The 22,680-nt window shown below is 34.3% G+C and overlaps 1 protein-coding gene across 3 annotated transcripts in view; it reads left to right on the top strand.

The window, feature by feature from the left end:
* EML5 (EMAP like 5) overlaps positions 1–22,680 on the top strand; it is a 103,431-nt gene that overhangs the window by 69,792 nt on the left and 10,959 nt on the right. For 2 of the 3 annotated variants that reach the window (XM_032188779.1, XM_032188780.1), the window contains exons 25-35: positions 257–433; positions 1,053–1,254; positions 1,978–2,104; positions 3,546–3,560; positions 5,789–5,797; positions 13,325–13,403; positions 14,233–14,362; positions 14,872–14,970; positions 17,059–17,079; positions 19,952–20,125; positions 21,617–21,825. In XM_032188779.1, coding sequence (XP_032044670.1) covers positions 257–433; positions 1,053–1,254; positions 1,978–2,104; positions 3,546–3,560; positions 5,789–5,797; positions 13,325–13,403; positions 14,233–14,362; positions 14,872–14,970; positions 17,059–17,079; positions 19,952–20,125; positions 21,617–21,825 — 1,242 coding nt within the window. The remainder of the gene's footprint in view (positions 1–256; positions 434–1,052; positions 1,255–1,977; positions 2,105–3,545; positions 3,561–5,788; positions 5,798–13,324; positions 13,404–14,232; positions 14,363–14,871; positions 14,971–17,058; positions 17,080–19,951; positions 20,126–21,616; positions 21,826–22,680) is intronic. The other variant, XM_032188781.1, reaches the window with a different exon arrangement.

A 22,680-nucleotide genomic window follows, 5' to 3' on the forward strand; every position in this document is an offset into this window, starting at 1 on the left:
AGCATTGAAAAATGTAACTTGTTTTCTCTAGTCTGAAAGGACAGGTACGTTTTATATGTGTCTAGTGATTGTGGAAGTTAGTAGAAATAAAGTTATGGCTCTCACATGAAATCCTGAAGAAAATTAGCAGTTAATATCAAATTATTATCTTTTAGATGGCATATTTTTCAGTGCAAGTATTTTTTCTTGAAATCAGATATGGAAGGAAACTGCATAGGAAGAAGCATGCTCTGACTCAAACAGGTTGTTTTTTTAGGTAGAAAAGATTGGCTGGGCATCATGGACAAGTGTTCTGGGCTCTTGCTGTGAAGGAATCTGGCCAATAATTGGTGAAGTCACAGATGTAACTGCTTCATGCCTCACTAGTGATAGTAAAGTATTAGCCACAGGAGATGATTTTGGATTTGTGAAGCTATTTCGATACCCTGCTAAAGTAAGTAGTCCTCAGCTGTGCATGTTGAAGAATGGTTAATAAAGCTGCCTTTCCAAACTATTTGTAAAAGTGTACAAATTGATCATTAAGAACTAAATAGTACTTTTAAACTTTTGTCCTTATGACTGAAGGAAGGCATTCAATATTACAAATTTGCAGTGCATTAAACTGTAAATTATTACTGAGAATGACCATTCGAGGTCAGACTAAAGAGACAGCTCGCATAGTGTCCTGTCACTGACAGTGGCAAATGTGTAAGGGACAGTATAAGAATTATATAATATAGTATATTATATTATATAGTATATTCCCTGTGCATTTTAGTCTTAATCTGCTAGATTATATTCTCTCCTTGGAAACACGATGCAGTGTTTATTGCTGGATTCTTTTTACAAAACAAATTCTTGCATGCTTGGTGTAGAAACTTGGTTAGACTTAGTAGCTTTTCTATAGAAGAGGAACTCAGTAAATCATGGGATACATACAAATGCAAAATAGATGAAGCATAAACTAAAAAAAGTTAAGACTGTGTTACTGGACAGAGGTGTACTTGCAACTCAGTTTTGTTTTATCAAGAAGATTGGTTAATTTTTGATCAGTGCCCTTTCTTCTCCCCTAGGGAAAGTTTGGAAAATTTAAGAGATATGTTGCTCACAGTACCCATGTAACAAATGTTCGTTGGACCTATGATGACAGTTTGTTGGTCACTGTTGGAGGAGCAGACACCTCTTTAATGCTGTGGACTTATGAGATGGAAGGACATCGGGATACCAGGCAATGTGACAGTGAAGAGTCTGATCTAGATTCTGAAGAAGATGGAGGTCAGTAATAATTGATAAAATTGGCTGGATTACGCTGTTTCAAGAAAACTGTTTATTACTTATATAAAACTTGATTAATTAGCAATTTTATGTAATTACTGTAATCTTAAATAGTGAAGACACTGTAAATACACTAAGTAAAACTTCTCTTTGAGGAAAAGACTGATAAGCTGTTGTGAAGAAAATGATAATGAACTATTTGATTTCCTCTTTTGAGACAGAGTTCATAAAAAGTCTCTTGACATCCTTAAAATGAAAAATGTTTTTATTGTAGTTAACTTTAAAAAAATCTACATAGAAAAGTAAATTTATAGCAGTTTAGATTTGGACACTATTTGATAGAGCCTCATGAATGGATCCTCAAGTAGAGGACAGCCTGGTGCTAAATCTTCCAGAATTTAAGAGCAGGTGTCATGTAGCAAGATGCTTTGGCGTGACCCTGAGTTAATGGCAAGCAAGCAGAAACAGAGTAGCTTTGAATGTCCCTTGAATCTTTGTTAATAATTCTTTCCCCATGTATGTTTTAGGGAGTTTTATTTCTTAGAAAGTTCTAATTACGAATATTCATGATTCCCAGCTACTTTCTCTTGTTTGTGCATTTGTTATTGATATATCATAGTTGTTCTTGTAGTCCAGTACTTCACTGAAAGCTGCACAAATTATGATTCCTTTTTTTGTATCTTATCTTGTTTTGATACTACTTGCTTTGATTTTTTGTTTTAGGTTATGACAGCGATGTGACAAGGGAAAATGAAATTAATTATACCATCAAAGCCTTATCAACAAACATTAGACCAATGTTTGGAATTAAGCCTCATCTGCAACAAAAGGAGCCAACCTTAGATGAAAGGTAACTGCTAAATTACAGTTCTAGCCAAGAAAGCAATCCGAAAAGATGATTAACAGTAAAATATAATTATATTGATGTGCATATACATCTAAAAATGATATATAAAAAGAGTGGAAATATTTTATAGGAAAAAAACGCTTATCAGTTGTCATGATTAAGGACTAGGCTGTACCTCTTATTCAGAGAGAACAAGAGACTCCAAATGATGTATGTATTTTACTATGTTCGGGGAGTTTCTTGAGATATTTGCTGCTCTTTAATAATCTACTTCTTTTGAAACTTTTTACGCACCAACAAATAGCTAGTGGTGTCACTGTAGATATGAACCCACACAACTGCATATTGTAAGACAGCTTACAATTGTTTTTTTCTAACAAACTGATTTGACAAATTTGTCTAATTGCTCTGTGCATGGTTTCTGTCTCCAGATAACTTCTTCCCTTTTAAAATTCTGCCCACAGTGGTTCTGCAGTTTCTATTCATGAGCCTTCAAAAATGAAGTTGATTTCTTTGCATGATTGGGAGTTAGTTGTATTTCCTGGTTCACTGGCATATGCTTTAGAAGAGAGGAGATGTTGGGGAACAGAGTAGAATTAGACCAGCAGATAAAGTAGATGTGAAATAAAGTGATTAAGGAACACTAGTACTAAAGAGAGAAGTGAGGAAAACACAACACAGTTTAACTAGGAGGAAGGGTATAAAGAAGTAGCAGATCAGAAACTTATTGCAAGAATGTGAAGTTAGTGTGTGCCTACTTTCCTCAGTGAAGCTGGAAGATCTGTGGTGCCCTCATTGAGTCTGTTGTCTGTGGGGATTTTAGTGTCATCTTTTCCCTGCAGTATGGAAAGAATGCATGCATACACGTATAAAGCTGTGTTTCCCAGTCTTGTGTTTAAAGTGAAAATTGTCTTTCTGTTGATTAATTGGACACATTTGGTATGGAAATTCTTTGATTCTATGAAATACAAAAGAAAAAATGGGCATGGTATAAATATTTTGGATTTATATATATACTCTTTCCTTTGGAAGCTGTGATCAGTTTTTTTTTATTTTTTTATTTTATTTTATTTTATTTTTAAGGAAACTCTTGTATTTCATTCAACAAATTTCTTGAAACTGATGGAGTTGTGGTTTTCATTTTCAAATAGAATATTAAAGAAAATTAATTCTGTAGTAAGGTAATTAGGCTCCAATTCAAATTGTGTCAAAGTTGATGAAAGGATTCAATTGCCTTCTGTGTTCAAAAGTTTTGGGTCCTAAAACTTCAAATGGAGGGAATGAGAACTTTCTGTGAAGAACAGAAACACAGTGTGTTAACTGCATGCATTTTAACTTAGGAAGTTAACATTGTTTAAGATTGGTAAATCTTTTAGTAGGTCTATTTTCATAAATGCTAATTTTTATTTTACTTTATTTCCTTTCCCTTTTGCTTCCTATGAAGGCAGGGGGTAGTGAGGTAAGTTCATTTACACAAAGTGCAGGATCAAACACATTTTAATAACTATATTTTTCCAAGTTACTTATACTTTGAAACAGAAATACTTATACTTTGAAACAGAAATGAAAGCTTTCACACTTTTTCTATTAAATAGAAAGAGAGCCCAGTCTGAGTAGGTAAGATAGAATAATTGGGAGGAGGTCATCAAATCTCTAAATAGCACTATTTAGGTCCTAGTATTCTTAGAAACACAGGTATATGCCACTGTAGCATGTGCTTCTGAGAATGTCTTTCAAGTACTTCTTAGAAAGTATCTGAATTTTTTTTTCTTACTGTTGAGTGTAGGAAAAGTTTAATTCTCTGTGGGGGTAAGGGTAAATGCTACCAGGTAATTGATCTCTAATACCAGAAGTGTAGTTAGTAGTTAGGATTGTTGCACCTAGTTTTGAGATTTCTGATAGCTGAAGTGAATTCATAAACTCTGGTGAATAGTGAAGTTCCCTCTGTATAGAAAGAAGACTGCAGGAAGGAGTGCTATGACTGATTTTTAGTATCCAGGGTATTAAATTAGTTAAGTCAAACAATAGAATGCTAAAGGAAGATGCATACCTGAAATCTCCCCAGTCTCCTGCTTCTTACAAAAGCACATCTGTGTGGCCAGGTCCTGTACTTCAGGACCATAGCCTGAATTCTGAGTCATAAATGATACCACAGGCTACCAAAAATTGATTCAGTAGAATTAGTTTGATTTTTAAGAGAAGTTAAAGTGATCTCACCATCTCACCTTTTATGTAATGTCCTAGTTGTAAGTAGTGGTATGGCATATAAAAATCAGATTTTTAGGCCATTTAGTGTATCCAAAATACAAAAACACATCATCAGGTGGGCAAAACCAATGTCAATTCCTTTTTCTTTAGTAATGATATATCATTCCCTCGTGAAATAGAATTATCATAATATATCACTGACATGGGAATACTTGTTTTAACTTTTATCAAATGCACAGAATTGTGTGGGCTTTGAGGCAGCAATTATATATGTCTGTAATTCGAATTATTTATATTTGCTGAATGAATATTAGAAGATGCATTTTTATGTGGAAAGATGCTTAGTGTATGTATAAAGTTATGTAATAGCCTTATGGATATTCAACATCACAAAATAAGTCAGAAAACCATCTCTGTCCTTTACTTAACGTTCCGTTCTAGTATGTTTTTATGCTGATTAAATTGCTCAGAAGAAAAATCCATCATGGATGGTTAATTCTGAAAACACTTCTGGCTCAGCTGCTCCCTGAACTGCAAACCTCTGGAGCTTGGGAAATTAATCTGGAGGATAACACTGCATTCTTAGCATGCTCTCATACTCCCTGAAGTGTTCACTATTTGTCACTGTTAATGGGAGGATACTATGATTAATATACCTTATATAGGAACAGCTGTGCCAACAGAGAATTCCAGTTTAATTTTTCAAAACAAATTTACTGTACTACAGATTGGCAAGCAACTAAAACCTTTGAAAGCATTTCTCTCTCATAGTTATTCCTATCATGTATTCTTAATAGGTGTTATTACTCAGTACATGGGCTAAGATCTCTTGTATGGGAAGATCCCTGTGTATTATACATCTGCTGAAATTTCTTTAGATGCTCTGCATCTACTCCCACGTGCAATTCAAAACCAGGCTTTGTGGCAAAATTACTTCCAATTTTTATTTTTTGTCTTCAGGTCTTTTTTTGTATATGAAGAATGCGTGCAAAAATGGGTAGTGGTCAATAGCTGGCTGAATATGAGCCAGCAGTGTGCTCAGGTGGCCAAGAAGGCCAATAGCATCCTGGATTGTATTGGAAATTCCCAGCAGGACTAGGGAAGTGATAGTTCCTCTGTACTCAGCTCTGGTGAGGCCACACCTCAAATACTGTGTTCAGTTTTGGGCCCCTCACTATAGGAAGGACATCTTTTGGGGTCTATTTCTGCTTTCTTTTTCTGTTTACAGTAGGAACTATTACTAGAATTATATTCTTATGCCAGTACCTGTTCATAATTCCAATTTAAATAAATTGGAGTTATCTGTACTCATAATAGATCTACACTGCCTATGAATTTATAATTCCCATGTTTAGAAAGAAGTAAACAAATTTGAAGGTTAATAATAATAATTCTTTCTATGAATAATTCACTGACACTTAGCTTTCACACAGGCTTGTATAACTAATCCTTTTCTCTTTCTTACCTGCCGCTGAAAAGAGGTTCCAGGTAATGCTCTTATTTTGCTCTCTGCTCCATATTTTACTGTCATCTTTTCATTTTCCTTGAAAAGCCATCTGTCATGTTGGGCACTATACCGTGTACCTATTACTCTTCAGAATATTACTGTGCTACTTACAAACTGTGTATTTATGTGTTATAGTTCTGTTCAATATATTAAGCTAGGTATTTCTTTACCTACCAATATAAAATTAACTACAGGGACCATTAAATATGTCTAAGTTTTACAAATAATAATTTGTAATACTATTTAGCACAGTATAAATTAGCACTCGGTCCAGTTCGTAGCTGATGGCTTCCCACCTCAAGTGTGGATGGTTTTACACTTGTTTCAACAGGTTCACCTGACATGTCAAGGTGTATGTGTCACTTAAGTGTTGAAGTATTAAATTACCTGCATGTGCACTACTGTATACAAAATGCAACTTCCTACTCACGGGGCACGTGGAAATCATGACGACTAATCATTGTTAGGGACCTTATTTTAAAACTACCAGGTTTCATTATTTTCTAATGGAAATCAGATGTCTAAAGTTTCAAAAGTGACTTTGAAAATATTACCAAGAGTAAATGCAAAAGCTCCTTGCTTTTTAAATTCATTCTCTACTTCATACTTGTTGGCACCTTTTGGGGAGGACAGTGAAAGTCACTGTATGCTGAAGACTAGTGCAAAATCAATTGTTAAGTTCTATGCAAGCTGCCCAATGTACAAAGTGTGTCTCTGGTGACCCTCACAAGAAGGGGCTTTTCATTTGTACTAGCAACTGCAATTTGCTTTAGGAAATCATGCTCACAGTAACATTAACTTTCAAGACAGGAATACATTTTGTAATTGACATTATCATGAGTTGTCACAGAACTCAAAGAACCAGTGGTAGTTTGTTAACCTCAGAAAAGGAAAATTCAGATGACCATCCTTTGTTCAGTTAATGACTTTAGAAACTTGATATCAATAATGAATGCAGGCAGTGAAGTGCAATATCACCATACAAGTTAAGTGGGTAGCAATATTGATAATATTGAAATTGTTTCAAAAAGCATGAAAAACGGATTTTTTCTTGTTCATAAGCTACTTCAAATTGCTTCTATTATTCTTTTTTTTCATGGTCTCCTAACAAGAAATAATGTATAAATACTGATTCTATTGTCATGTTGAAAGTGAAGTGCCATTACTGAGGTATTTGTTTCCCTTGTGATAGATGGCTAGACCCCTTCTTCCACATGTTCAAACTGACCCCATTCATGAGTGCCTTCACCCCCAAAATGTTATTCGTGTTCTCCCAACCATCTTTTGCACGTATTCTTGAGCATGCAGCCAATCTTGTACTTGCAAATATATGACCACCGTGTGCTGTATTAGTCATGTTTCTGCATATAACTAGCAGGTTAAAAATACCTTCATCTTTTGAAACTTTAGAAAAGCACTTGGAAAATATATTCTGGTGTTCTTCAACATTCCTGCTTTTAAATGCCCAAGTTGGCACCCTGAAACTTAATTGGAGAAAAAATACATATGTGTTTGTAGTTAGCATTCTAGTTCCACTGCTCTGAATCACTATAGTTAGTGTTTTGTAGATAGGTACTTATCTCACATCTAAAAAATTATATATGTAACTGAGTGTAAATTGTCAAGTCCTCTTAGCAACTTTATTTATTTCATTCTTCTGTATGATAATGTGTCAACGCTAATGATTGGCTAAGGATAGGTATCAACCTGTATGTGTGTCTGTCCATCTGTACAGACTTTAAGTACAGATATTCTTTACAAGCAGTTGCATAACACAAGGATGATTTCCTTCTCCCATTCCATCAAAAGGAATTAGCAGACAGCAATGTTAGAAAAAGGCCATGTTCTAGATCCATGCAGGAGAGAAATCTTCACTTTTGTTACTGGAACTTTTGGTTCCAGTAACATAAACTCGTGCCTGAATCATGTATTTTCAGTTTCTACTGCTTTATTGGAGGGTGGGGGGGAAATTTGTAACACTTTTTCTTACTCTTATGCTTTTCTACTGTATTTTATTTTTCTGCTTTTTCACTTTCCCCTGTCTTGCAGGGTCATAAATGAAGGGAAAAGGAAATTAAAAAGAGGGGAAAAAAAGGATGGGAAGTAAGTGAGGCTTGAGTGCTCTTTGTCAAACGTTAGGGTGATGAGTTGAAGGTCTCCTTATGCTTTTTTTTTTATGAATTCCTAGAACAACAGTAATAGTAATAAGACTGTCTTGCTGGGTTGCCAATCATCAGTCAAAAACATAGAATATTTGGGGGTGTGCTAGAGTGAGCAGGAAATGGATTGGTCAGTTTTGCTCCATCTTCCTTTTCCCCATCTGTGAAACTGCACTGACCTCCAATGATAGAGGTTACACACAGCCTTCGCATGGAGCGTGCCTGCTCAGCAGCAGTCTCATCACTCAGGTTTACTGCAGTGCTGTCTGATGACATATGGTCATCAACTTCCCTGTTACTATTAGGCTTGGTTTATTTTGTTTTTTTTGGGGGGGAAAACCCGTTGAACCTACTTTTCATTTTCTTTATTTCAAAAGCACTTCATTACAGGGATTTCCTCTGCTGTTCTAGCTGCATCCTTTCCATTTCCTTGAATCTCTCCAGACCTGTGAAGTCCTTTCTTAGTCTGATATTTATATTCCTTTGCAAGAGTAGTCAAATAGCACTGACCTCTGACAAATGAAGGATGTGCATAGTTCCTCCTAAAAAAATAGTGTTTCTGTGAATTAGTGTTTTTTCTTTTTGGTAGGTCTAAACAGAGATGGGAATAAAACTGTTTTTATAGCTAGATGGTTAGGAATTGTCCTAAGAGAATAGGACTCAGTTCTCTAGAATTTGAACTTCTTGCTTCAGATCTTTTTTTTTTTTTTTTTTTTTTTTTTTTTTGATGGTAAGGCTGTCTCTTGTCTTTGATCTGAAATCTTAATTTGCTTTCTTGCTACTAAATTTTTAATAATTTTAAAAGTGATTTTAGTTAATGATATGCTTCTTTTAGTCTGCTGTTCAAGGTAATAAGAGAAATTTCTGCAAGATGACTTAGATCTAGAATCTGACATTCTTGTTCCATGTACTGCCTGAAATGTAATCTAAAGGAAGCTGCATCTAAAGATTTCCTTGCTGTCTGACAAGTATTAGAAATTATGCTTCTCTCTCAGCTATGAAGACTTTCTGGAACTGCAAGAGTAGTGTATCTTTTTCTACTTTCCTTTCTTCAGTACTGTTTGGATTTTTGCCCAAACATTTGTGCTGGTGTTTTTGTGGGCTTGGATATTTATACTTCACAGTGGAATAAGGTGGCAGTATGATTTTCTTTAGTCCTTGATATGTCTTTGACAGCTGGATTTGTCTTTTGCTAGAAACCTTTTTGATTAGATATACTTCAGTAAGTAATCATTAGGTATACTTCATTAAATAGAATTCCTAGCTGTAAAATAACAAGATAAATATAATAATGGGTACGTGCAATTCATTTAACTTTTTAACTCTGTGCATTTTTAAATACTTTTGATATCCAGAGAACTATTTATTATTTTTCCGTTTGGCTTCAATGATTGTAGACACTAGGGTTTGTTCAGTGTTAAGCAGTACTTCTTACATACATCCGTTTTAAAAAAAAAAAAAAATAGTTACTTGATAATATTCTGGGATATATATATATTCTATATTAAACACAGTGACATTTCCAAACATATATATTAAAAAAAAAAAAAAAAAGAGGAGTTTTTTATGAAAGAAAGGGGAACTTTAATGCAAATTTACCTCTTTTAAAGAAGAGGTTTAATGAAGCTGTTAGATTTAGTTAGCTTTTTAATTGGACCTAAAATTTAATTTTAATTAGTTCCTCTTTTTTTCCCTCTCTCTATCTTCATTTACTTGAATGAATAAGGGCAAATTTTTATTTTCTGTATCACTGAAGTGCTTTCGGAGAACCCATTCTCCATAAAGAATGTGTCCTTGAATTTTTGTTCATGCACTTCAGTGGTTTTATTTAATTGGATAGTTACTGGATTTCATTAGTGCACAGCAATAAGAGGGCTTCCATGTGGCACTAGGAGATCTGTATTGTGTGGGATATCTTGATCAGAGTATTTGCAAGTGAAATTGCTCATCTACTGTGATATGATCAAATATTTTTCCTGATGACCTATTTCTGTATTTGCTTAATATGATAGACATTATGACCTGTTGAGAATGCTTTCTATAGATGATTTAGAAACTTATAAATAAAAATGTAGTTTCTTTATTTAAAAAAATAAAAAGTGAGAATTTTGATCACACATAGTGGTAATACTGTTGTACTATGACAGACTTGAAGAAAGGATCCTAGGAGTGGTGGTAAGACAGAACAGGAGAAAGAATCTGAGAAATAGCTGGGAAGGCTGGGAATTTCACATCAAGTAAAATGAAAAGAGATGTTCAAGAGCCAGTAATGATTCAAGAGTGTTCGTGAAAATTGTACGTTGAGATTACTGACAGAAATCGGATATGTTCCTTAGTTTTTGCACTGGCCAACAATCTTATGTAGATGTAGCCCAGTACATGAGTAGTTTTGCTTTTTTTTCCCTCATCCCTGAAAGTTGAGAGAATGGAAGCAGGTTGATGTGATCTTTTTGGATTTCAGCAAGGCTTTCAATACTGTTCCTCGCAGTATATCCTTCTGGACAAAATGTCCAGCATATAGCTAGATAAATGCATATTGCAGTGGGTGAACGGTTGCATATTGCAGTGGGCTGATGGTTCAGGCTCAAAGGGTTATAGTAAATGGGTTACGTCAGGGTGGTGGCCATGTAGTGGGTTTCTGCAGGGCTCCATTTTAAGTTCAGTTCTCTTTAATATTTTCGTAAATGACTTGGATGTAGGACCTAAAGGTCTACTGAGTTATTTTGCAGACAATACTAAGTTGAGATGAGTTGTTGATGCCCTTGAGTGCCCTCTCTAGGCCTTGCAGAGAGATCTTGACACATTAGAGGTTTGGACAATCACCAACAATGTGAAGTTTAACAAGAAAAAGTGCTGGATTCTGCACCTGGGACGGGGTGATGTGTAGACTAGGGGAGGAGAGGATGGAGAGCAGCCCCACAGAAGGGGATCTGGGTTTGTGGTGGACAGAAATTGAATGTGAGTCAACAGTGTGCCCTGGCAGCCAAAAGGGCCAACCGTATCTTGGGGTACATCAAGCACGGCATGGCTAGCTGGTCAAGGGAAGGGATTGTCCTGCTCTGCTCTGCGCTGGTGCGGCCTCACCTCGAATACTGCATGCGGGTTTTGAAAGAAGCATATAAAAAACTATTAGATAGTGTCCAAAGGAGGGCTACAAAGATGGTGAAGGGTCTGGAGGGCAAGACATATGAGTAGAGACTGAGTTCCCTTGGTTTGTTCAGCCCCATTGATCTCTGTATAAGAATATTGTGAATATGATTCATGTATATAAATTCCCTCTAACTGGCATCTTCAGAGAGGAAAAACAGATCTTTAACCAAGGATCTCTGAGAATGAAGTCTGTGCTTACATTCTCACGAAACATATTTAAAGCAGAAGAGAAAGAATGAATATAATTGTCACCTCTTAGTATCTGTTTCCAAGTGAGGAGACCTTTTGTACATGTCCACACTGGACTTGTTTTCATACCTGTGTTCTTATAGTCTAGCTTTAGCCTTGACTGCAAGTTTATCTTACAAGTCTGTTCTCTAAGAATAAGAATTTTGGAGTAGCAAAATAAAAAAAATAAAAAAATGTTAGCCTATCCTTCTATTTGAAATTATACAAGTATTTCTCTATGAATCTCTTCAATTAGTGTTCTGTTTGCTATTCTTAATAAAATTTGTACATATTTATAAATATGAAATACAAAATTAAATATGAAACATGAGCTTTAGTTATTTTCTTTCATGACCTGAATTTTCAGTCTTTTTATCTTTAATTATTTCATCCTTTTAAACTGATTTTTATGTGTTTCATACACCTTATATTTCTTCCCTGTGAAAAGATGCCTTGTGTTAACTATCCAATGTAAAATATTTATTTTTACATCTGGATTTGTTTTCTAATGTTAAGATTTTACATTTTATAGAATCTGGATTTATGTTGCTGAATTAAATATTTCAAGGACCTATTTCTGGCTATATCTTACACAGACAGTTTTATTAAACTCAATCATGTTTGGGTGATCGGGCAATCAGACTTTTTTTAGCAGACAGAAATTTGTAAACATGTGGTTTTCTTTTGTACGTTTTTTCATGAGTATTTATAGGCTTTCAAGTATAGAGGAAGTAACTGAAGTATCTCAGAGCACAATTTATATTTGCGATATAATTTGCATTATAATACATACAGATGTTTTTTATTTGTCATATGAGATAAACCTGTGAATTGTATTCAAATTGGACAAGGAAAGTGGAAGAATTCAATAAAGCTCAGAAAATGAGAAGAATATAATAAGGCTCAGAAAATGAGCTTTATGTGAATAACTGAAATAACTGTAGTTCAAAACATAGTGTATAAGCAAATCATCATCTATTGTTCTTAGAAATAGCATGGTGCTTAATTGCATCAAAGTCATCGCTTGAACAAAGATCTAATTAAAAGGTAAATTACTTCACACTAAAAGGGAATATGAAAGAGAGCTGATGTGTTGATTTATGTATATTAGTTTGTATCACTACCTCCTTGATTAAGTCATCTGGATTTCACTGCATCTATGTATAGATTTTAATTTTAAATGAGTTATTCCTTTTAAGTGTTTTTCTTACAGTTTTTTTTTTCCCATGGCCACATATGTTGTATATGTAGAATCAATTTGCTCCTGCAGATTACTAGGAATAATTGCCTAATTTTGATCAATAAAATTTGTTTCTATGTTTCTTTCTATGTAAACTGTTGAACATATCTGAAAAATGCTACAGGGATTTATCAGGCATATCTATTTGAGATTTCTTAAATCTGGAGTATTCAGAACAGTGGAACATAAGTTATGGCTAATAGTCATGCATTTGGTTGATAATGCTTTGTTTCCAAACAAATGTTCTTCAATAACTTGCTTCTACTGATGTAAGAATGAATGGATAGGTGTACCTGGAATTCTTTACCAAGTGTTACAACAGGAAAATGTAGAGTCTACTGGAGCATTGTGGGAAGCAGGTATGATCTCAAGTATTTAGAGTAATCAGGTACAGAAAAGAAAGAAATACCTTAAGAATACAGCATTAAAAACTAAGAACATTAGATCAATTGTAATTCATTGAAAAACAAGCTTTTTCATTAACCTCGTGGATTGTTGGAAGATTTGTCAAAAAACTTAGTATATTTAACATTTCTGAAATCAAAGGGTTTTGTTTTGTTGTTTGTTTATTTTTCCCTTGACAAAGGCATTTCTTTTAAAGATAGATGCAAATATCAGTTAAGCAGGCTGGTGCTAGGAGTTTTTCTTGTACAGTAGCAGGTTAGAAGGTACTGTGTTAGTATGGAATGGGTGACGGACAGCCTTCTCTTATTCACAGTTCTTTATTTCAGACCACCAGTTAGTAGGGCATTGCCACAGCCTGAGAAACTTCAGACAAATAATGTTGGGAAAAAAAAGAGACCTATAGAGGTAAGAAAAGGCACACTGATCTCTCCTCCCTCTCCTTTTAATTTTTTTTTTTTGACAGAAATTAACACGTTTGTGGACATGCTAAATGATTGTTTCATTTAAAATTTATTGAAGATGGAAATAGTAAATAAAAAAGTGGGAGAGGATTTTTTTTCATTTTGGTAAATCCTAAAAATAATATTTCATCTCCCACAAACTAAATGGAGCATGGCTTCATTCTTATTAAGAATAAAGCCCTTCAAATGCAATATGTAGAAAACAGTATGTCTTGTTCAGATAACCGTTTATTCTTAGTGGGTGTATTGTCACTAATAAAAAATCTCTTATTTAAAAATTATTGAAGTTTCTTTAAAAATTTTTAAATTCATTATTAACAGTTATGTTTAAATAGTTAAATATATATGCACATGTATATATATTCATAATGTTTTTGGCTCCTAGTAAATTCAAGTAAATGTACTCACTTGTGATTAATCTGAAGTGGAAATTTCACCTCACCTTGAAAAATGCAGTTCTTTATATAAACTAAAATATTTTTTATGACTTAACAAAATGCTTCTTTTAGGATAAAAAAATGATCTTTTGTCACCAATATTCCAGACTTTTTAAGTGGTAATTCAACACTCCTAATTGCCAAGTGGAATTAGATTGTGGGCCAGGGTTTCTAAGCTGACAATATAGGCAAGATCTCAGTTTCTGTTGGTTTGAGACATCATTAAACTCCTCTTTCATGAGGACATATTTGAAAAATAAAATCCTGGAAAAGACCACAAAATTCATAATTCCCTTAAGTTTTTCATTATCTAATAGATTTAAATATCTTTCTTAGGACCTAATTTTGGAGCTAGTATTTGGGTACCGAGGCAAGGACTGCAGAAACAACGTGCACTATTTGAACGATGGTGCCGATGTAATATATCATACTGCATCTATTGGGATCTTGTATAACGTGGCAACAGGTAAGAGAAAACCTACTTGAGGAAAATGTTTCTTATCATATATGGAGTAACAGTTTATGAAGTTACTGGTATGCTTTAAATCTAATAAAATTAGATGGGAAAAGTAATAGTTTTATTTGCTGTTGCTGAAGATGCAGTCTGTGGAGATAATTCCTAATATCTGCATAAGCAAGCTCTATATATTTAAGTCTTTCTGCTAACTGAATTTTGAAGGAAGTAAAGATTTGATTATTTTGGCAATAGCTTTCTGGAACTTGCCTGCTAAAATGAAATGTAAATGTAAAACTTTGTTTAGGGAACAGTTCAGAGTTATTGAGTACTATGTGTTAAAATCAAGATAAAAAAAAAAATAGGGATTTCAGTTTGCTGGTTTTAAGCTCCAAACTGTAACACCACCATAATATTTTTCTCTAACAAATATTATAAAGTTTATATACATGTCTTACAAGTTTATAAGCGTGTCTGTGTATGTTTTAATTAAAGTTGGATTTTTATGTTTTTTATCTTAGGTTCTCAGTCTTTTTACCAAGAACACAATGATGATATTTTGTGCCTCACTGTAAATCAGCACCCCAAGTTTACCAACATAGTGGCAACTGGCCAAGTAGGTATGTTTGTATTTTTGTAAAAAGACATTAACATAAGAGCATGCAATTAGGGCCTTGTGAGTTCATGGTAAATCACAAAAGTATTTGATTATGCTATCTCCGTTTGTATGAGTGTTACTCAGTTACCTGTCCTCTTTATATGTTTATATGAATGTAATTTAATGAAGTTTAAAAACAAACAAAAACAACAACAAAAACATTCAGGTATGAAAGAAAGCTTATCTTTTGTTTGCATAGTTATGAAAAATTATTTTTAAAGAAATTTTAAGCCCCATGAAATTAGTCTGTGTTGATTTAACTAACAGCTTGTGTTAGGCCTTCCAAAGAGACTTAACTAAGCTATCCCTGTGTTGGTTTTTTTTTTTTTTTTTTTTAGAATCAGAATACTTTAAATAGTTGTCACTTGATGTAGTTCTGTCTCATCAGGCAGGTTTAAAATCCTACTTAGTGTTTTGTTAATATGTAGCTGTAAGATTCTAGACAGAACCCAAACCCTAAGGGTGTTTTCCTACAGATAAATATAGATTTCTGGGGAAAAAAACAGATGTTTCATAGGAACATTACAATTGAACTATGAACTCACCAAATTAATAATAATAAAAAACACCACTGTGTATCTGCATAGCTTGAGTACTACTGTTTCTAAATTTCTCAGATGAACGTAATTTTTTTTATAGTCCTACAACCCAACAGCAGTTTTCATACTTCCAGTTGTTTCTTAGCAGATTGAAGCATACATTGTTTTCCTTAGTGCATAGAACACAAAGAAAATCATTGTTTGTTTTAGCCAGAATAACTTTTTTGTAGATTTTTTTTTCAGTATTTCATCTAAATATGGTCAGAGTTTATTACCTACTTTCCTGTTTCTTTTGGATTTTTAAGTGCATGTTTCATTAAAACTGACTTATCAATAGTAGTAACTACTTAGCTAGACTAGCTGAATTTCTTTGTGAGTTTCCTGGCTCACATCAATTTAAAGAAATAGAAATAATTTAAACAGAAAAAATTATCTGCAGATTTTTACCTATGGTTTCATTGCAAAGAATATTTGCAGGAATACATGCCTTTTATTGTTATAGGAAATTATTTGCTTTTGCAGCATATTTCTTAGTCTGGATTAATTTCTTAATAAGACAGAATATATGGGAAGAATGTACTCATAATGTAGAAATCTGTCCTTTGCATGGATCGTTTTCTTCAGTGTTCAGTTTACTCATGAAGAAACACAGGGCCCTTAATTCTTTTTAATTTCATAATCATTTCTACAGCAACTAGCAGTAGAACAATTTAAATTCTTTTGTAATGTGGATTAAGGGATACAAATCAGGAGCAGATGACACTTAAAAATTGAACTGCAAAACACTTTATAAGGAAAGAATTACATCTAAAAACCGAACTGGAATCAAAATATCTTTGAACAACATTTGGTTGTTAGATTCCAAACAGACATTAACAAGCAAATACTTCGTAAAGAACATACTAAACTGATTCTATTTGTCCTACTAATATGACTTGCACAAATGCATCTTCATTACCATAACTCAAATTTTCAAAAGATTTACAGAAATATTAGCTTCAAGTATTTTTTAAACTACAATGCTCTTTCATAGAGTCTCAGTAATATTTCCCAATAGCTGAAACTATAATCCTGATTTCTTATCACTCCTGTAGAGGATCATTGAGTGTATTTGCTACTTTCCAGAATCAGATTCAAACATTATTTCTCAGGAGAATAACAAATGGCATTTTTTCTACTTAATTTGTTAAGACATCAGTAACATGTTAATTTTTTTTTTTATTGTTTAGAGTTGGGCAGAGAGACCTAACATACACCAAAATGAAAGTTTTATGTTGTAACTCAAAATGGAAATCAGAATATATTAATTATAGTAATTCATAGTTCTGATGCGATCACCATTTTTCAGTAATTGATCATATTTAGCACTAAATGCAGTATTGGTGCCGCTGCAATGCAAGGAGATGACATCAAGGTGTGTGTTAAGAAATTACACTAAATGTGGCATATATTTTCTTTAGCATTTATATTATTTCTGGTCTAATTATTTTTCTGCTGCTTTTCCATTACAGGAGACTCAGCAGATATGTCAGGTAAGGGAAATAAAATTTTAACATCTTCAGGTGAAGTTAGCCTATCTAGTAGCCATCACGACTTTATAGAACAATAAGTGATATGAATTCATTTTTAGTATATTCAAACCTGGGATCAGTCCTATTACTTTTAGCACTGAATATAAACCACAATAGCTCAGCAAATCTTAAACATAGAAGCAATTAAAATGTTAAAATACACTTAAAAACTCTTCTGTTGTAACATACTCCCTTGCTGCCCAGTCACTAGTGAGTTCTAATACATACTATGACTGTAGTATTGCTCTGTATGCTTGCAGGTTTTATAGATGTATTGGGGCTGACAATTAACAATTGTTTTAGATACTTAATTGAAAATAGTTTTTAAATATGCATTTTCAAAGTATATTCCATTGAGGAGGCCTAGGTGACTGAGTGAATAAAGCACTTCCACATTTATGTATGATTGTCATGCAGTTATTACCACCGATCTAAAATGCTTGTTGTGGTGTCAGTTTAATTTTTTATGTATCATTTTGGGTCTTTGACAGTTTGACAGTCTTGATTGAGCTATTTTTATTAATATGTCTTTTTTCAACTAATCTAAAAATTTCATCACCATCATGTGTGACTGAGTTCATTGTTGGGCAGCCATAATTGTCTTGTGACACATCTCCAGAGATGCATAAATGCGTGTTCATGTATACCGAGAAAATATAACGATCTTCATATGCATCAAAAGATTGTTCTGTGAAGAACAGATGTATAATGGCATTTTGATGTGTGTTGACTTCTTTCAAATATGCCAAATTGTGCTTGCTATAAGGATGGGAGGAAGAATATAGGTACCCCTTCCCGCACCAACTATGTAAAAGAATCAGTGATTATATGGTTGTTTATTTATATATTAAAAAAAATCACTATTGCTGTATATAATGCCTGGAGACTTTCCCTGTTTCACTTGCCCTTTTCTGATTGCAACTTTAGTTTTAGCCTTTGTGCATTACTAAATTCTGTTGTCACTTCCTGAAATCAGCACTTTTTATTTTTTCGTCTTTGTGGAACCATTAGTCTGGAATCCAAGCTGCTGCCTGCCTTCATTATAAAGATGCAGATAGTTTCACTTTAAATTTATTGATGGATATTTGGCACTCCTTTTACCAATAGCTCTTACTTTTTTAGTTACCATTTTCTGTTTTCTGCAGTGATGCACAGGTTCTTGAAACAGTGATATTGGTCATAGGCTGGAATGGGAAATTAAATTTCATAATGACTTGGTATAGATTTGCTTCATCTTACTGAAGATATTTTTTGTGATGTGAGCCCATGGTAGCTTTATTTCACTTCTCCCAATAGGAAAATGTCTTAGAAAATCTCTCTTTGGAGAGATGTTCAGCAGCTTTGGTATTCCACCAGCAGGACACAAGGTCAAGACAGAGACTTTCAGAAGAGCACAGTCAAGCAGGAGGACTCAAGAATCAGTGCTCTCTGTCCTTTAAGTCTTAATCTGAAAAATTTGCTCAGTTATTATTCCTTAGTTATACCTAGATGAAGGTTTCTGTCTGTCACCCAAGAGAAAATGTTCAGTTGAGGTTATATGGGAGGTACACAGTCCAGGGGCCACACAGCATTTTACCAAAGAGAAGAACAAACAGTTCAAAGCTCTCCATTCCCTCAATGTTCTGTGAGAACAGCAGGGAGTTTGTCGAAAGTTTTGAGGCGTACCACTAATTGACAACCCTTTCTGTTTTAATGGCATATATATACTATGCTGTGGTACCTCTCAAATAGCAATGATCAAGAAATGTTAGTGCCATGTGAGAAAATTGTGGGGAACAGAAGAAATTAAGAGATCATTCTGAAAACTGTTTAGCAACAGTTGTGGAATTATGCTTGAAAATTTAGTTTCATGTGGCTAAAATTTTATCTAAGTCCCTGTGCGTACTGTTTCCCATTGTATGGGTCCTTTTGAAGGGTTAGATTTAGCTAATTAGAAATAAAGCATGCAGCTGAAATGGATTTTAATTTATGTGAATCTGGGTCTAAGACTGCAACCGGTAACCTCCTGACTCGGCAGTGAGATTTACTTGAGGTTAGAGGGAAAGACGTTTGAGGGAGACTATTACTGTCCTGGGTGCTGCTCAGAAATTGCAAACTATACTTGGATTGTAAGATCTTTGGAGAAGGTATTGCATTTGGAAAATGCAATGACCCTAGCTGTCACCATAATAGGAATAATAGCATACATTAATAGCAGAGAAAGGTGGTTCAGCTTACAGTCCAAACAATACAAACTAAATTAAATACTCTAGTTCTCCTACACTAGTAAGCAAGCTGATTATTCAACTGACGTTCTCCTAGGAGAGCATACATTTCAGACAGATGGCCATTTAATAGAAAAGGAGATTCTGGTCTTGTACTGTAACCTGATTTCACAGAAGCTATCAGCTGTCCAAAAGCCCCACATAGAAATTATGTTCTTGATGGTCTACTCACTGTTTGTAGAGGTTTGATTTAGCATGTTGAGACACCTTTTACTCAAGAAAAAAAAACAAACAAACAAAAAAGCAAACAGGAGAAAACAGCTTGCTTTTAGAGCTTTTGCCATGTTTCATAGCGTTTGCTGTGCTTCAGAAAACCAGTTACACATTAAGCAACATTTACATCTCCAGTAGTATAATGAGGCCAAATTCTTAGTTCTGGCTTAATGATCCTGTTTGCAGGAAACTGGTTGCCAAACAGAGGCCAAAATCTCCTTTCTTTTCTTTCTTTTCATCTGACCAGAATAATTTTGTCCTATTAATAAAAAATAATAATCGCTTCAGTAAGCAAATCATTAGACACTTTCAATACATATGCTAATTAACTTTTCTTTTAATATATATTTGTGTAGCTACAGCTCCTTCTATTCATGTGTGGGATGCAATGAACAAACAGACATTATCAGTACTGCGGTGCTACCATTCAAAGGGAGTTTGCTCAGTCAGTTTCAGTGCCACTGGCAAACTGCTGCTCTCTGTAGGGCTGGATCCCGAACATACCATTACCATTTGGAAGTGGCAGGAAGGTAGGAAAGTGATTGTTTTTTGTAGAATGGATTTATGTTGTTAGAAGTGTATTGGACTGAGTCAAAGACAGTTACAACGTATATGTATCAGCAGATAGAAAATCATTACAATAAATGGTGTGCACTATGCACTGTGCAAGAAGAGGTAAGCTAAATGTACTTATCTGTTTTAATAATTGCTAAATATACCTCCTTTGGAACTGTTACATAAAGACGAAGATAGTTCTCTGATTTATAATTAGAATAATGAAGGAAAAATGTATTCTTCCTCTAAAATATATAAATCTTTCAGCTATTTATTTATTGCTTGTTAAAAACCCTTTATAAATGTCTTTATTGCTCACAGATAAATTGTTCTGTTATTTTCTGTTCTTTTATCTTCTGAAGTCTGATAACTTGTTTTACTACTAAAATAATCCCGCCAAAGTTGCAAATTGCAGAAATGTGATGCCAGTATAGCTCATCTGTGCCACTATGTTATTTCTGTATTAAGTTATACTACAGTTATTCAGGTTGGCTTTGATCCAAGTTCAGGATTTAGGATAAAGCAATTTGGTTGTCTCCTTCCTATCTGTCAAAGCCATACCCAGATTTTAATATTGATTCTTTAGTCTTACTGGTTTATTTGCTGTCTCTTTTGAGATTTCTGTTGATTGACTAGTATCTCTCGGAAGTTTATAAATAAGCTACCAAATCAATTTAAATGATCCTTTACAGCTTGTGTAGCTGGATTCAGGATCAAATTGTGCATTTATGCAGTCTTAGCTCATGTGAAAATGTGAGGCAAAAGCCTGTGCAGCAATTCACTGCCATTTCAGTCAGAATATACCTGTACTCATCATTAAAAGCTGATACAGCTTGAGCATGGCAGCTAAGATGTGTATTCCCTAGAAAGGGCTAAATAGCACAGGAGGTCAGGTAATATAATGTCTTTTTCAGGTAATACAATTATTGAGAAACCTTGATATTTATGGATCAAAATGTCTGATTTTAATAACTCTGGAAAGACTGGAAGAGCATTACCTTTGAATCTAAGACCATACGTAACACAGTCATTTTCTGCATTTTCTATAGAAAGAAATGAAGTATCTTCAGACAAAATTTCCAGAGAAGTCATTCATTAGTCTCTTGTAATTTGTTCAGAGTATGTGATTTTTGAAGGATTCCTAGGAATTTAAGAGGAGATGAATATTTACTTGGATCTGAGCTCCTAATCCTCTTATAAGTAATTGTAAAAAAATTAAAAAGTAGAAAAATTTAAGTAGGAAAATTGTATGTAGATGGCACCTTCATTAGGTGCTACACCTTGCTACTGGCTCTTATTAAATTACTTTTTAACATTTACATCATAATTTAGGAACAGTTTTTACTTTTCCTTCCTCTGTGCTCTTGTATGATACATCATTCTCTAGAATGAATAAACAAATAAATGTTGCTATAAATGTATATTTTTCCTTGTGCATTAAGAAGTCCATTTTCTTTTTTTGCCAGGTGCCAAAATTGCCAGCCGAGCTGGTCATAACCAGCGTATATTTGTAGCAGAATTCAGACCAGACTCAGATACCCAGTTTGTTTCTGTGGGAGTAAAACACGTGAGGTTCTGGACACTGGCTGGAAGAGCTCTTCTTAGTAAAAAAGGGCTGCTGAGTTCCATAGAAGATGCACGAATGCAAACAATGCTGTCTGTAGCTTTTGGAGCTGTATGTACCTTAATGAACTACTTTATACATACAAAAATTTCTTGACTTTTCTCTGCCTTTATTAGTTTTAACTGTGATTTTTTTTAACCTCTTAATAAGTATGTCAGTTGTTTTATAAGATCAGTTTAGCATTTCTAATACTTTTAGTTAGAACTAACATCAACTAATAGAAATTCTTACATAATTTTGTTTTCAGAAGAAACAAGCTATAGGTGCTTTGGGTTGATAAGACACTGGTTGATATTTAATCCAAACGCAACAAAGCTGACTATGTAGGCTGTGGGAACCCAACAGTAGAACTGAGGCTAATTTTATGCCAACCTAGGGGTGATTATATTCTATTCTGCATGCGTTATTACTCATGAGTGATCTGAGAGCAGCACTGACCTGGGGCATTCATTAACATCTATGACAGTTAGATGACCTCAGTAGGGTTTTGTTTTGCTTTTTGTTTTTGACAGATGTAGGCCTTGTTGCTAAGTTCCACATCCTTGCCATTTCAGGGCTTGTTTTGAATGAGCAGTATTCATTTCTTCAGCTGGGCAAATGGCCATAGCTTTCTTTTGAAGTGGTCCTTCTCTTTTATTGCATGTGTGCTTTCTGACCTGCCTATTGGGTCCAGACTTAATTTGTACTATTGATTTAGACTTCTGAAACTGTAAATGGCTGGAGGTTTTATTTTTTTTATAAGACTACCTGTTTTCCACAGTGGTGTCTCTTTAGGTACCTTTGATTTCATAGCGTGGTTTGGGTTGGAAGGGAGCTTAAAGAGCATCTGATTCCAATCCCCTGCCATGGGCAGGGACACCTCCCACCAGACCAGGTTGCCCAAAGCCCAGTCCAGCCTGGCCTTGA

This window comes from Aythya fuligula, chromosome 5, assembly GCF_009819795.1.
Source record: "Aythya fuligula isolate bAytFul2 chromosome 5, bAytFul2.pri, whole genome shotgun sequence".
Lineage (NCBI taxonomy): Eukaryota > Metazoa > Chordata > Aves > Anseriformes > Anatidae > Aythya > Aythya fuligula.